Source organism: Cryptomeria japonica, chromosome 3 (assembly GCF_030272615.1).
Source record: "Cryptomeria japonica chromosome 3, Sugi_1.0, whole genome shotgun sequence".
NCBI classification, from domain to species: domain Eukaryota; kingdom Viridiplantae; phylum Streptophyta; class Pinopsida; order Cupressales; family Cupressaceae; genus Cryptomeria; species Cryptomeria japonica.
Genome location: NC_081407.1, coordinates 676,623,344 through 676,639,397, shown reverse-complemented (window position 1 = coordinate 676,639,397; position 16,054 = coordinate 676,623,344). Strand labels below are relative to the sequence as shown.

At 34.8% G+C, this 16,054-nt stretch overlaps 1 protein-coding gene across 1 annotated transcript; it reads left to right on the top strand.

The window, feature by feature from the left end:
• The first annotated feature begins 7,358 nt into the window (after positions 1–7,358).
• On the top strand, positions 7,359–8,150 carry LOC131055198 (22.7 kDa class IV heat shock protein). Its single transcript, XM_057989797.2, has 2 exons — positions 7,359–7,673; positions 7,765–8,150. Exons 1-2 carry the CDS (start codon positions 7,430–7,432, stop codon positions 8,058–8,060), a joined length of 540 nt encoding a protein of 179 aa, XP_057845780.2. The 5' UTR covers positions 7,359–7,429; the 3' UTR covers positions 8,061–8,150.
• The last annotated feature ends 7,904 nt before the right edge of the window (positions 8,151–16,054 follow it).

Sequence of the window (16,054 nt, the reverse complement as noted above, 5' to 3'; positions counted from 1 at the left end):
AAGAATATTTGTTTTGAACCCTTAACTTTTTCTTTGAGAATCTTTAGCTTTTGGGTAACGTTAAACATGGGTGTGCCCACAATAGGAGTGTTCCACCATTCTTCAACCAATCCTCGAAAGTCTTTATGTTGATCTCACGTCATTTCATACCTAAATGGGTAGGGCTTTCTAGTCCCCGATTCATCCATTCTTAGGATGATAGCATTGTGATCAGATCTTGAGTGAGGAGAAGATCCGAGGTAGAAAGAGTCTAGGCAATTCCAATTTGAATAAATCGGGAATTTGTCAAGCCTTACCTGAATAAGATGATCTCCATGTCTTTGATTAGTCCAGGTAAATTTAGAACCACTGAGAGGTATATCCAAGAGACCATAGGAGGCTATGAAGTCAGCCAGCTCACTCATACTATCCGAATTTTTTTCATTACCACCAGCTTTCTCTGAGGGATAGAGGGGAGAATTGAGATTTCCAACAATCATCCATAAGTCATCAGATCCAATATCAATCTTGGTATTTATGGATCTCCATAATTGGGCCCTAATACTGCAAACATTAGGAGCATAGACATTAACAAAGGTCCATTGCAAATTAGACTTGATGTTCTTAATTTTGATAATGAGAGAGTTCCTTTCAAAAGAGACCAAGATGCCTTCCAAAAGATTGGGGTTCCAGAGGGTAGCCACTCCCCCTGAGACACCAATAGAGTCACTATTCAAGAAATGGGTTGAGGGCCAGAAAGAGTTTACGACTCTCTAAAAATTCTCTTTATTCATCTTATTCTCTTGAATCATTAGGATATCCACCTTTTGTTCCAACAAAAGACATTTGAGCATATGTTGTTTTATGGGGCTATTAAGGCCCCTCACATTCTAGGAGATAATAATCATTTAAATATAGATCTTAGAAGCCCTACTCACCTGAATAGGGGTGAATCCCATCAAATTGGGATTAGTTTCTCTTTTTCTTGTTATCTGGGACTACATCCAAGATTGTTTTCTTACCTATAGCTACCTCTCATTCTACTGCCTTTTGTCTAGAGTCCTAATTAGAGGGTCGACCATGTTTTCTATTATCCCCCACATCAGCTTTCTTCTTCTTCTTCTTCTTGGTGGGTACTTGTTCCCATCCCTTGTCTTCTATCTCGTCCTCTTCAAACCAATGTTTTGAATTTTTTGGTGGTGGAGTAGCAGAAAACCCTAGCATATGTAGATTTTATTTTAGGTTACCAAAGCCATCATTTATGATTTTCTTGAGATTTACCATCAAAGTATTCCTAACCCCCGAACATACAGTCGATAAGATTGGAGGAACAATTTCTTTTTGTATATTTTCCTTTTTTGTTCCATCTTTAATATTTTGTTCTTTTTTCTTCTAATCATTGTTTTCCAGTTGATTTAAGTCAATAAAAAAACCCTTGGCACTTGGGGAGATCAAACTCCTGGGATCTTCTGAGGTAAGATGAAGAGATGGACCCATCAAAGTCATCTCTAAGCCAGAGGTCATCCACATTCCTCTTCTTGTTGTTGTGAAGATTAGAAATAATCTCCTCACATGAGGAGGCTTCAACATTTTGAAGAACATCGATCGGGGATGGGTCATCTTTTGGGACATCATTAGAAGCAAGTGAATCCTTCTTATTTTCTTTCTCTCTTTGAAGAGACTTCACAAAGTTCGAAGACATTTGTTGTTTCTTGTTTGGATTTTTTTACATGTTGAACTCAGATGTCTGTATCTTCCACAACTTTGGCAAAAGGCTTTCATGTTCTCATATTCAATCTGTTACACCCAAGACCCAAGTCTGGACTGCAACATGATATTGGTTGGTAAGACCGTATTAATGGCAACATTAATACAAAAACAGGAAAACAGAAGCCTGGATTTACTCTATGTTACACTATCATTAGCAAGGTACATACCAAATGAGTTCGCAATCCCTTTAAGAATCTTAATGTTCCAAAACTCTAGAGGGAGACCCAACAGGAAAATCCAAGTCAGAGCCATAGCGCCAATCTCTGAGGATGGGTCAAAGTTTGGTTTCCATTTGCATAGCGAGATGTAGTTTGAAGAGCCAAAAACCCAGGGTCCCTCCATGAGGACATGAGCTAGATCGACTTGATTTGTGAAGCTAAAGAGGAAAAGTCCATTGGCCATGGCACTAGAAGAGACATTCCCTTTTAGCTTCCAGTTATAGGATACCTATTTTTTCACCAAGTCAAGAGCTGGACGAAAAGCCATAAACTTACCCACCAAGGATAGGCTTAGTTCAGCAATAGTTGTGTTGACCAAAACATCAAGGACTTCAAATTTATTTTTACTAACAACACATTTTGTTAGGGGAGATATACCTTCTAGAAAATTCACCATTTTTGCAAAGCTTTCACCTTTAAGTTTATCTGCATAAGTCCCTGATTCCAATTCTGCAAAAATTTTATGACGATACTGAGGAGTAGGGAAGCGACAAGATGAATCTGCCACCAGAGGGTCTTCCAGAAAAGAGGAATCAACACATGGGTCGTGAGAAAGGGGACCCGAATGGGTCCCATGCTCAACCATAAGCGTTACACTCCGCAGCCCCTGAGGAGGGAAAGGACACAAAGAACTAAGGGAATAGGGGAACAAGCTCAGAAAAGGGGAGGAAAGTTTGGGACCCGCCATGGAAGTTGTAGAGCGAAACACTTTCATCTAACTTTTGGAGACCACCATTGTTACTAACCTTAGCATTTAGATTATTCCAATTTCGTTTTAATAATATATTATGTTTAGTGTTGTTAACAGACATAGGGATAGTGGCATCTACCATTGTCACAACAAAACTTTTGTTTTCATTTTTAATTTTTTTCTAGTCATCCCCAATTCAATACTCTAGGAATTAATATCTAACATGTTACTATTCTTCATATTGTCCATTGGGGCAGAAATGTCAAACAAAGAACTGGAGATAGAATTAGAAATACTTGTTGAAACAAATGGAGGACTAGGGGTAAGGTTAGAGGGACATTTGCTACAAGCAAAAATGGGTAATCTCTCTAGATTGGGAATGAGACACACTTAGGGACAAGAGCTCTTGAACCATTTAAATCTATATTAGGGCGGGTAGAAGGGTTAATAGACAAACCGACACTTAGGCTAGATAAAGTAGAATTACTGAAAACAAAGTCAAGGCCACAAAACCTAGTAGAGTCTCTCGATAAACCTATAAAATCCACATTATACACAAAGGCCTTCAAATTTGGTTTACCATTGACTACCTGTGCAACGTTATCCTCATTTCCATTAGTACTCTTAGAAACATTGTTAACTGTATTGAACTTGGCTTTAGGGTTTCTTGTCTTACTTTTAATGATAGGATAGTTTCTTCTGTTGTGCCCTTTCCTTCTTCATAAGAAGAAAGCATTGAGTCCTCCAACTATTTCTATATTGCATGATGAAATATTTCCACTGAAATTTATGTCTATCACCTTAAGGATTTCAATTCTTAGAGACAATGAAACAAGGACTCTCACATCCATATGAAGGAGAGTGGCATTAGTCTCGTCAATTTTCAAAACATTTCTAATTGGAGAAATGAATTATGGCACAAATGACCACAACAATAAAACAACATTATTTATGACTACCTTTCTAAGAGAAGACAATGTGAACACCTCTTCATCTAAGTTTTTTGGAAACCAATTTAGGGAATGAAGCATACAATTCCCAATATTCCAATATTGTTTGTTAACTACTTTCTTCTATGTATTATGTTTGTTTGAAAAAAACATAAATAATCCACATTGAACCTTTATGAAAAAAGAGATCTATATCCTAACTTTTAAAACCTTGTATTGCTTATCAAATCATCTAAAAATCTCCTAGAGGCATCATTTTACAATCAAGTGTAGTTTCCTCTTTACCCAATGCATCGATCATATCAAAGCCAGGGGAGCTGGAAATTTTTTTAGGGCCGTTAGGAGGACACGTACCTTTCTCTCCCCACTCATACCCTTCTCTACTAGCTACTGCATCTTCTTCTTTTATGAATCTTGTAGAGAGAGATATGATTTTTTTACCTTCTGCAACAATATTATGGAAGGATTTTTCCTAGCCTCTATTCCTAGTTGAACCTTATGGGTCATCAAGAGGCTTGTTGAATGGTTTAGCATCTACCTCCATTAATTAGGCATGTACAATCGAGTGCATATGTCAGGGTACAATAATAAAACCAACCATGAAGGAACAAGAAAATAGATATGTAGGAAAAGGAAAAGGAAAAGTTGTAGCATGAAAAAGTTGATTAGATGGTGCAGATGGAAGCGTGCAAGTTTTGGTTGAGATCACAAGCTATGTTGGCATTTTTTATGATTATGTTGTGATTGTCATTGATGGTCACACACTTTCTATGAGATCACTTTTTGAATGTATGAATTATGCTCAATCGGTAATTGTTCCAAACCGGTATCATGTTGTAGTCTTTAGACTATCAATGTTATGCAGAAAGTGTTTGCTGATCTCAAGCGGTAGAAAGACCCAAGTGGCATAGAGAGATCAAGTGGTCTAAGGATCTCAAGCGGAGTAGAGCAAAGGAGCCAGAAGTGGCAATTATCTTTTTCCTAGTCTTCAAGTTTTGTCAACCGGAAATCTGGTCAAACCGGTATTACTCTAAGTTACCAACCGGTAATCGGAAAGTTGGACAAACCGGTAATACTCTGTGATGAGTTACCAACCGGTATATTTATGTGTTGAGTTACCATCCACCGATACTTTGATGATGATTTTGTGTCGTGTTATCAAATGTGTCTAGATACAATGAACCTAGGAACTTGCAATGTAATCCTATTGGACCGACATGAAATCAGATTCCTTTTAAGGACATCATGTCTAGGGTTTTAACAATACAGAGAGAATGTATGTGAGTATAACTGTTAGGTTTTGTAGTGGTTGAAAAATTTCTTGAATGTGCGATCTTAACTTAGAAGATCAAGTCTATAAGCTGTAACAGAGTGAGGAGTTACTGAAGACTGAAGTAATGCTAAAATGCATTAGCTATGAGCTACAATGGATCTAATCAAGCAGATTGTGCCATTAGCTAGATCATTCACTTGTTGATTACTCACATCTTTGACAAGTTAGAAACCCTTAACCGGGTAGGCGCAGAAAAGCCTTTGTAAATCCTCTAACAAGGTGGTTCACATTTGTGGATCTGAAATCCTCTCACAAGGTATTCTTTAATCAGACTTATCTCCTAACAGAGATTGAGATTCCTAACAAGATCTGTTCTGGTAAAGAACATTGTATGACCTTAACCGGTCTGGTTACTATTTTGCAGATAGTTACTTGTGAGTTTCATCTCACTGTGGTTTTTCCCATTTGGGTTTCCACGTCAAAATCTCTTGTGTTATGGTGATTGTGCTTCTGTGGGTGAATGCATTATTTTCTATTTGGTTTGCATGTGTGTTAACTAGTCTATTTGCTAAACTGTTTTACCGGTTTACTGCTAGACTATTAAAGTGTTTAAGTACAGTAATTTTTGGTATACTAATTCACCCCCCCCCCCCCCCTCTTAGTATTCATTAGGCTACGATTTGTAGGCTACCCATGCAGGATTCAAGCCGCTTTCTTTCTTCCTCTTGCTTAGGTGTTTTTTCTCAAAATTCCAAGCAAGAGTATTTCAAACAACTTTTTTCTTAAAGAAAAGGAAAAAATTTCAATTGATACAAAGAATCTAAGTCATATGCATCTAAACACTACCACAATCTGTCTAAATTACTTTTAAATATTGCACCTTTCAAATATTAAAATAGAGTATAAAAAATTAGCACCAATTAAAAAAAACTACAAACTAGAATTCTACATTGCACAAGATAAAAACTTGATTCATAAGACACAAATACAACTTTATGTTTAGACCCAATGATCCACAAAATCAACTTAAAATATAATAAAAAATAAATATATAATATAAAAAATTATAAATAAAATACATAATATGAGGAATTGTAAATAAAGAAACACCATTACCTAAAGAAAAACTGACCAAATTTTAACATCATTAACAAACACAACCATTCTTATATCATCACACTAAATACATTTATTTTACATTAACTTTCCGCATTTAATCATCAAAATATTCAAAATACTCCCTCAATTTGTCAGTAAATTTACTCGCATTTTTATCAAAGAGACCTACACTGAACACTTTTTTTATTTCTACTCTTTTGATGATATTTTTAGGATAATTACTATTTATTTTAACATTTTTAACTTTTTAATCTTCATTTAGCATAGCTATAAATTTTATAATTAATTTTAACTTTTACTATTAAGATAGAGATTTTAGCATTAGAAAATTTTGAGGGATGAAAAATATTTTAGAAGTATATAATTTATGTGATTTTGTAGCTTTTATTTTTACTTTTGGAAAAAAATGATTTAACTTTTTGACAATCAATTTCATTTCTAGCTTTTATTACTACTTTGATATGATTAATGCCACTTTTAATATAAAAAAACATAGAATTTAGGTTGTAAATTTGAAAATAAACTATGTTCACATTTTTTATTTTTTATTTGATTAATGCAAGATTTGGAAACATTTAAAGAGATGGAAAAGATTTTATAGAAATAAGTTAGGTAATTTTCTCTCATGTTTTGATTTGACTAATGTAGATTGTAATGTTAAATAAAATTTAAGGAATAATAAATTTTTTAAATACTTTACATTGAATCTATGTAACTTTTAAAGAAGATTAATCAATTTTAATATGTGTACACAATAGAATTTAAAGTTTAATTTGGAATAAAATATCTTCTACTTTTTAATTTTGAATTGATTAAAGTAGTTTTTAGCATTGGAAACATTTGAAAGGATGAAAAGAATTATAAGAATAAATTAGGACAACTATCATTGTTGTTTTGATTTGGCTAATGAAGATTGTAATGTTAAATAAAAAATTTATACAAAATATTGAATTCCAATTAATGTTTATCAAAATTTTAAGATATTTAAATATGTACACTTTTAAGTTTAGACCTATACCACCTATACAATTATTTAATTTAATAAATAAAATAGAAAATTTATTTTATTATGAGCTAACCATTGCACCAATTTTGGTGTAAGCGCTAGTATAAATTATTTGTTTGCATCGTATTGGTTTAGCTTCCATTTGCCCACGACAAGTTTTTATTCCTTTAGTGTACAATTCAATTAAAAAAAGAAAAGAAAAAGAGGGAGCTTATAACTAGATGTCGGTGTCCCTCTCAAACTAGAAGCAACGAGAAGTATCCAGAATAGTAAAGACGTAAAGAAACCTCTGGATAGTTCATCGACTCTCCTTTCCTGCTTAGACCCTCTGTATATAATCACACCCGAGGATCCCATTTTCACAGAACAACTTAACTGGCGAAGAAGTGCACATAGCTTACACAAGGGTTTCTCTGTTTGTCAATGGCGAAAAAGATGCAGATCTTGGGCATGCTGATGGTTCTTACACTTTCCTTTCTGAGCCCTGCAAGAGGTCTGATTCCTTACAGAGGAAATTACGGTGATTTATGGGACGCCATGGTTGATCCCTTGAAGGTCTTGGACCAGCTCCCCCAATTCATTTCTAAAGGCGTGGACGATTTTGCCCTTGCCCGAACCAACTGGAAGGAAACCCCACAAGCCCATGTGTTTACAGTCGATGTACCAGGTTAGTATTTTATCCCTTCCAATCGTTTCATTTCTGAAAAATTTTTATTTAGGTGGAAGGAATTGTAGCAAATATAGGTGTGTGTTTGCAGGGATGAAAAAGGAGGAGATAAAGATCCAAGTGGAGGAAAACAGGGTGATTACAATTAGTGGAGAGCGGGTGAAAGAAGAGGAGAAAGAGGGCGACAAGTGGCACAGAGTGGAACGTGGCGTGGGTAAATTCTGGCGGCAATTTAGATTGCCAGGCAATGTGGATATGGATTCCATCAAAGCTACTTTGGACAACGGTGTACTCACCGTCACTGTCCCTAAACTTAGCGAGATCAAAGACAAAAGCAGTAGAATTGTAGATATTGTGGAAACGGCAGATGCGAAAGCAGTGGCGTAGTACAGATCACTGCGTTCTTTTATATGTCTTGTATTCTGTAATTATTCTATGTAATAAAAACGATAAATAGCAAATGCTTTTAATCCTGTATATGGCTGGGATTTAATGTGTATTTCTTTTGCATTTCCTTGGGAGTCCCCTGTTTTTCACAACTATTCTGAAACCATGTAAGGCCATAACTTCGAAGTAACTCTTCTATACTGCGGATATAATTAGCAATCCATTTAGATCTAATTTTTAAATTGTTATTCTTTTGTAAGTAAAGAGTCTTTTAGAAAAGTAAAGGAAATTCTAAATCTACAAATTGAGGAGGGAAAAAAAGTTAAAAATTAATTGAACCACAACAACAAAAGAAAAAGAAAATTGTAGAATTCAAAAAAGGAAAAAAAAAAACTTAAAAAACTCCCACAAAAGAAAAGCAATACAATAGAGCATCGAATATCTACTAATACAATAGAGAAAAAAACAAAAAAAACTCTCATACAATAGAGCATCTAGCATCTACTAATACAATAGAGAAAAAAAAAAAAAAAACTCCCACAAAAGAAAAGTAATACAATAGAGTTTAGCATAAAAATACACTGTAGCCGACTAAATTTTAGCGTAAAAAACAAAGAAAACTAAATTTTACCGTAAAAAACAAAAAAAAATCCCACAAAATAGAGCATTACTAAATTTTAGCGTAAAAATACATTGTAGTCATTTGGAAACATAATATCTCAAGAATGGAGCTAAAACAATTTCAAAATTTAATCTTGGTAATCAATCTACATAGAGTTTAGCATAAAAATACATTGTAGCCGACTAAATTTTAGCGTAAAAAACAAAGAAAACTAAATTTTAGCGTAAAAAACAAAAAAAAATCCCACAAAATAGAGCATTACTAAATTTTAGCGTAAAAATACATTGTAGTCATTTGGAAACATAATATCTCAAGAATGGAGCTAAAACAATTTCAAAATTTAATCTTGGTAATCAATCTACATATGTTCTTTGGAAACCACTTACAATTGAAGAAAAATAATACAATAGAGCATCGACTAATACAATAGAGAAAAAAACAAAAAAAACTCTCATACAATAGAGCATCTAGCATCTACTAATACAATAGAGAAAAAAACAAAAAACTCCCACAAAAGAAAAGTAATACAATAGAGTTTAGCATAAAAATACATTGTAGCCGACTAAATTTTAGCGTAAAAAACAAAGAAAACTAAATTTTAGCGTTAAAAAAAAAAAAAACTCCCACAAAAGAAAAGTAATACAATAGAGCATCACTAAATTTTAGCATAAAAATACATTGTAGTTGACTAAATTTTAGCGTAAAAATACATTGTAGTCATTTGGAAACATAATATCTCAAGAATGGAGCTAAAACAATTTCAAATTTTAATCTTGGTAATTAATCTACATATGTTCTTTGGAAACCACTTACAATTGAAGAAAAATAATACAATAGAGCATTGACTAATACAATAGAGAAAAAAACAAAAAAAACTCTCATACGATAGAGCATCTAGCATCTACTAATACAATAGAGGAAAAAAAAAAAAAACTCCCACAAAAGAAAAGTAATACAATAGAGTTTAGCATAAAAATACATTGTAGCCGACTAAATTTTAGCGTAAAAAACAAAGAAAACTAAATTTTAGCGTAAAAAACAAAGAAAACTAAATTTTAGCGTAAAAAAAAAAAAAACTCCCACAAAAGAGAAGTAATACAATAGAGCATCACTAAATTTTAGCGTAAAAATACATTGTAGTCATTTGGAAACATAATATCTCAAGAATGGAGCCAAAACAATTTCAAAATTTAATCTTGGTAATTAATCTACATATGTTCTTTGGAAACCACTTACAATTGAAGAAAAATAATTTAGAAATTGGTATCTAAGTAAAAACATTTTTTTTTGTTTATGAATATTTTAGTTTGAAAAAAAAAACTTGAGCATTTGGTTTTTATATATTAAGAAAAAATTGCATGTCTCGTAGAATCCACAATCACATTGTCTCTATCCAACACAAAGCATGATAAAAAAAAATATAATTATAATTAAAAATAACATTCTATTTATTCTATGAAAATATTAGGAAATATGTTTCAAGATTTTATTTTGTTTATAAAAGGACATCTAATCACCTAAACTATCATGTATCTAACCTATCAACCATGGCAACATGAAGTGTATAATTTCTCAATCCAAAATTTGGGCATTAGTCTTTGCTTTAGACCTGTAAATTGGAACACTTAGTTTTTCTTTTGAAATTTACATGTCAATTTTTTATTTAATGTTGAATTTAATAAAAAAATCGACAGAAGATTTGTGACCATTTTGTCATATCTATCCAAAATGAGTAGTTGATATATTGAGTCTCACATTGGTGAGTTGCATGGGCTTTTGTTGTTGTTTCATGTTCTAAAGGTTTCAATCATGTATAAATACCTTGTGTGATTTAATGATATGTGAGATTCATTGTTGAGGTTTTCATGTCCATTGATTCTTCATTAACTATCACCCATGTTGCATGGTTACATTATTGATATCTTTTGTCATCATGAAACACTTTGTCTTAGCTCTTAGGGTTTGTTACCTCAAATTTGTGTTCAAATGACTATCCAAAGTGTGAGTTTTCAAGATATACAAAATAACATTTTGACTATAGTAAATCCTTATGCCCAACTTGCCCACAGTATAGTGAGGTCAACTTCGATGATAAAAAAATGTAAACCATGAAGAGCTCCTCACGAGACCTTGCGATAGAATTTTAAGACAAAAAGGATAAAAGTTATGACATGGATATGATGAATAGAAGGAAAATTTTGAGGAACTAATAAGGAAATGAAAGAATTGAGAAAATGGCAGTTAATCATGGAAGCTATTGATGAAGGAAAGAGCTCACGGAGGGGAAGAAGATAGTGATAGGACAATTAGAATCATAATCTCAATATGAAAAAAACATATAATCCAAATGATATATGAAAATAATCATAGCAAGCATCCAAAATAGAAAATTGAACATTCTTGGACCTTGAAAATCATGTTTATGGAATCACAATATGACATAATAACCTTGACTTTACCTATAAAAATGACTAGAGATAAAGAGTGACAAAAATTAAATAGAGGAATAAAAAGTGAAGGGCGCATGAAGGCTTACTAAGATTGTGATAACAAATAATTAAGGTGTTGCTTGAAGTCTCATATAAATCTTTGTGTTGCTTGAATGGTGTTAATGCATCCGTCATCATGGAGGAATGCATGAAACTTGATCATGATTACTGAAACTTGAATGTTTGACTCCTTTATTGCATACTTGTTCTTAAGTGCATTAAATAAGCTTAATTGAACATTTGTTCTATTGTAATTCTTAGAGTAGGTAGGAGGTAGAGTTAAAATGAGAAATGAAAATGTATTTATATGCAACTTACACCTTTTCAAATCTCAATTTTAAGGAAGGTTGACATCATGGACCAATTTGTCATTACTTGCAAGGTCGACTATTATAATTCAAAATTTGTGGTCAAATTACATAGATAGGGGTGTTGAGTGTCCTAGTCCACTAGGAAAAGGGCATTGTGTGCCTTAGTCCCAATAGTTTGAGCTATAAGAACAAAGTTCATGAGTTGGGGAATGCACCAAGTTTATGGAAATGGTCCTAAAAATAAACACAATCAAACATGAACTAGTTACATTAGGCACAATTATCAAAATGGGTCCAAAGTGAGTGTGAAATTATAAAGGGATATAATTTACTACAATACATTTATCCCCCACTTTAGCAGGAGTATGAATTTTTTCTCTTACTCTTGTTAAAGCGTGAAGAAGCTAAAGATACTTTCATCAAGACATCAAAAGGACATGGAAAAACCAAGCTTAGCAAGGTGGTATCCCTCAAGACTTGGGATCTAATAAATTTAAAATATCAAGATAAAAATGAGTAATATGATCAACATTGAGTATGTGCACCAAGTTGTGGTACCAAAAGGGAGTCTTAAGATGCCACTTCTTTTTTTTTTCCGAAATCAGCAAAGTCTGAACTTCAACGACAAATTGAACCTAATTACACTCCAAATTTGAAGATGGAACAAGAACAAGAGTCACAGTGCTTTGAGTCTACTTTCTAAAATACTAATTTGTTTTGAAAATGGTGGAGATTAAGGGCTTCAAAAAGGGGGGCCACAAAAAGTGGTCCTATTTTTATGCAAAAAACATAACATAGCGTCTATTGTGGCCCCCCTAAAATGTTAACTTTTTTTTTTGAATTTTTAAAATCACTTCGGTGAGAAATTAGCTAACACCTTGTAGTTTATGCTAGATTTTTCAGTTAATTTTTTAATGACTATATGATTTTTTACTAATTTTTGAAGTGGACATATCCTGAAAAAAATAAATTTGAGCGTGCTCCCCCCTAAAATCATTGAAAACTAATAAAAAATAAAAACTTTTTTTTTAAATTGTGTAGAATGGAGTCTAGTTTCTAAATATGTAAGTTTTTTCAAAATATGATGAACGTGTAAAAATCTACACCCAAAATAGTGCATGTTGGTTTTTGACAAAAAACGGACACACTGACAAAAGAAATTATAGATGAAAGACTTAATGAAATCAATATTTGAAATAAATTACATTGTTGGATAGCTGAGAGGGAGCTCAAGTTTACCATGGAATTTTTTGTAACTTCATTGAAACACGTGCAAACCTGACGGAGAGCACGACCAAAAATATGTCAAAATTTTTAATGTTCTGATAAAAACATGTCTCAAGCCTGAAATGGTTGTCCAAACCTTTGGGTTGGATGCCCAAGGAAAATCCAACCCATAGGTTTGGTGTTTCCCAAAGCGGTCCATTTGGCGCGCGCCAAATATGGCGCTCCTCCTATTTGGCGTGGCCAAATGTGATGAATGGATTTTCCCATTTGGAATCCGCCAAATGTGGTCCATATTCCACATTTGGCGCGCGCCAAATAGGGAGAGCACCAAATGTGTACATAGAAACCCCCATCTCACCTCTCCCTTCTTTATCTCCCTTCCCTCGTAGTTTCATCTCTCTCTATGAACTAGATCTCACATTCTCTCTCTCCCCTTACCTCTTCTTGGGCTCTTCATTCTTATAGATACATACTCTTCTTTGTCCCTCCCCTCTCTAGCTCTCACAATTCCCTTATTCTCCTATCCCTCAAGCTATCTCCCTCTCCATCCTTACACCCATCTAATTCCCTCTTTCACCTCTTTCCCTCAGTTTCTTCCTCACTCCCTCCTCTCTCTAGGTCCTAAGAGGTCATAGGACACCATATGACCCCTTAGGACACAATATGACCCCTAAAAACACCTAAGGGGTCATAGGACACCATATGGCCTCTTAGGTTACCATAGGACCCATAACGACACCATATGTTGTCCTAAGTGGTCATAGGACACCATATGACCCCTTAGGACACCATACAACCCATAACGACACCATATGACCCCTTAGCTGTTGTTAGGGATCATATCATGTCCTAAGGGGTTATATGGTGTCCTATGACACCTTAGGACACCATACGACTCCTTAGTACACCATATGGTATCAGTATGGTTCGTATGGTGTCCTATGACCACTTAGGACACCATATGACCCCCTAGTACACCATATGGGGTCAGTATGGTCTTATGGTGTGCGATGATCCCTTAGGACACCATATGACCCCTTAGGACACCATACGACCCATAACGACAACATAAGGTGTCCTAAGGGGTCATATGGTGTCTTAAGGGGTCATAACACACCATATGACCCGTTAAGACACAATATGATCCCTAACGACACCTAAGGGGTCATATGGTGTCCTATGACCCCATAGGATACCATACGACCCATAAGGGGTCATATGGTGTCCTAAGGGGTCATAGGGCACCATATGACCCCTTACGACACCATACAAACCATAACGACATCATATTATGTCCTAAGGGGTTATATGGTGTCTTATAGGACATAATATGACCCCTTAGGACACCATGTGACCCCTTAGAACACCATATAGTGTTGTTATGGGTCATATGGTGTCCTAAGGGGTCATATGGTGTCCTAATGGGTCATATGGTGTCCTAATGGGTCATATAGTGTCATATGACCCCTTAGGACACCATAAAACCCCTTTCATGTCGTTAGGGTTCACATTCTGTCCTAAGGGATCATATTGTGTCCTATGACCCTTTAGGACACTATATGACCCCTTAGGACACCATATGGTGTCATTATGGGTCGTATGGTGTCCTAAGGGGTCATTTGGTGTCTTAAGGGGTCATAACACACCATATGACCCGTTAAGACACAATATGATTCGTAATGACACCTAATAGGTCATATGGTGTCCTATGACCCCATAGGACACCATATGACCCCTTAGGACACCATACAACCCATAATGACACCATATTGTGTCTTAAGGGGTCATATGGTGTCCTAAGGGGTCATATGGTGTCCTAATGGATCATATAGAGTCCTATGACCCCTTAGGACACCATATAACCCCTTACATGTCGTTAGGGTTCACATTGTGTCCTAAGGGATCAGATAGTGTCCTATGACCCCTTAGAACACTATATGACCCCTTAGGACACCATATTGTGTCATTATGGGTCATATGGTGTCCTAAGGGGTCATATGGTGTCTTAAGGGGCCATAACACACCATATGACCCATTAAGACACTAAAGAAGGGAAAACAGATTAGAAGGGAAAATTATCAAAACATAATGAAATAAACATGAAAAATGCTAAAATATCATGAAGAGACCATTTCACCTTGGTATTTTACCTTCTCTTTCGGATTGAGTTTGATGAAGTGAAGGCACCCCTTGGTGATGCTCCACTTGATGTGCTCCTTTTGCTTGCTTGATGTGGATGGCTCTCCAATATTGTGCACAAATGAGATGGATCTTGGAAGATGATGGAGATGAGATGATTAAGTGTGGATGTAGGATGATTTTGACATGATAAGTATGCGAAAATGATTTTTCTAGGCTCAAAAGGACAGCATAAGATTACTAAACTTGGAGATGAAAAATGAAGGGATGGAGTCCTCAATTTATAAGAGGAGGAGAGGAAGAATGGACGGCTAGGATGGATTCAAGATGAAGGGCTAGGATTTCTTGTGAGCTCACACAAGGCCCAAGATTGGGTGTGGAGACCAAGAGATATGCCTTAAAGACATTTCTTGTCTCCACACTCCTCAAGGTGCATTGGGAAGATTTCCCAAGGTACCTTGAGAAGAGAAAGGTGCATTGGGAAGGCTTCCCAATGTGACTTGAGAGGAGCAACGTGCATTGGGAAGGCTTCCCAATGTGCCTTGAGAGGAGCAAGGGATGTGATATTCCTTGAAGAATGGAGAGGAGGAATTAAAAATTCTCCAAAAAGGGATAATCATAAGGATTGGAATTAATTAGCTAAGAGGGAGATTTGTGAGGATTAAACTTTTAGAAGAATAAAGAAAGAGGTTGATTTATTAAATAAATCAGTCACATACCATAGTGACAATATTAATTATATTTAATTAATATTGAGGAGAATTTGAATTAACATAATTAATTAATTAATTAATTATGTGAGGAATTAAAAATAATTATTTTTTAAGTGTCTACATTTTGCCCCTATTTGAAGCGAGGTATGATGACGCGTTGATTCAAAGAATAATCTTGTTTTTTGATGATGATATTGATTTGATTGATAAGATCTAGATTCAGTCTGGTTTCAGGAAGGATTCATCCTGTATAAGACATGACTGACACAACGTCTGGTTTCAGGAAGGAATCATCTTGTATAAGACATGATCAGAGCGCAACATCTAGTTTCAGGAAGGATTCATCTTGTATAAGACATGACTGATCACGACGTCTAGTTTCAGGAAGGATTCATCCTGTATAAGACATGATCAGAGCACAACCTCTGGTTTCAGGAAGGATTCATCCTATATAAGACATGATCAGAATCAGAATTAATTATGTGAGGAATTA

What these genes read in the sequence shown, in the direction of transcription:
- LOC131055198 (XM_057989797.2), top strand. Translation starts at nt 7,430, where the DNA reads ATGGCGAAAAAGATGCAGATCTTGGGCATGCTGATGGTTCTTACACTT. An exon ending in GTTTACAGTCGATGTACCAG is followed by an intron (nt 7,674 to 7,764) that starts GTTAGTATTTTA and finishes GTGTGTTTGCAG; the next exon opens with GGATGAAAAAGGAGGAGATA.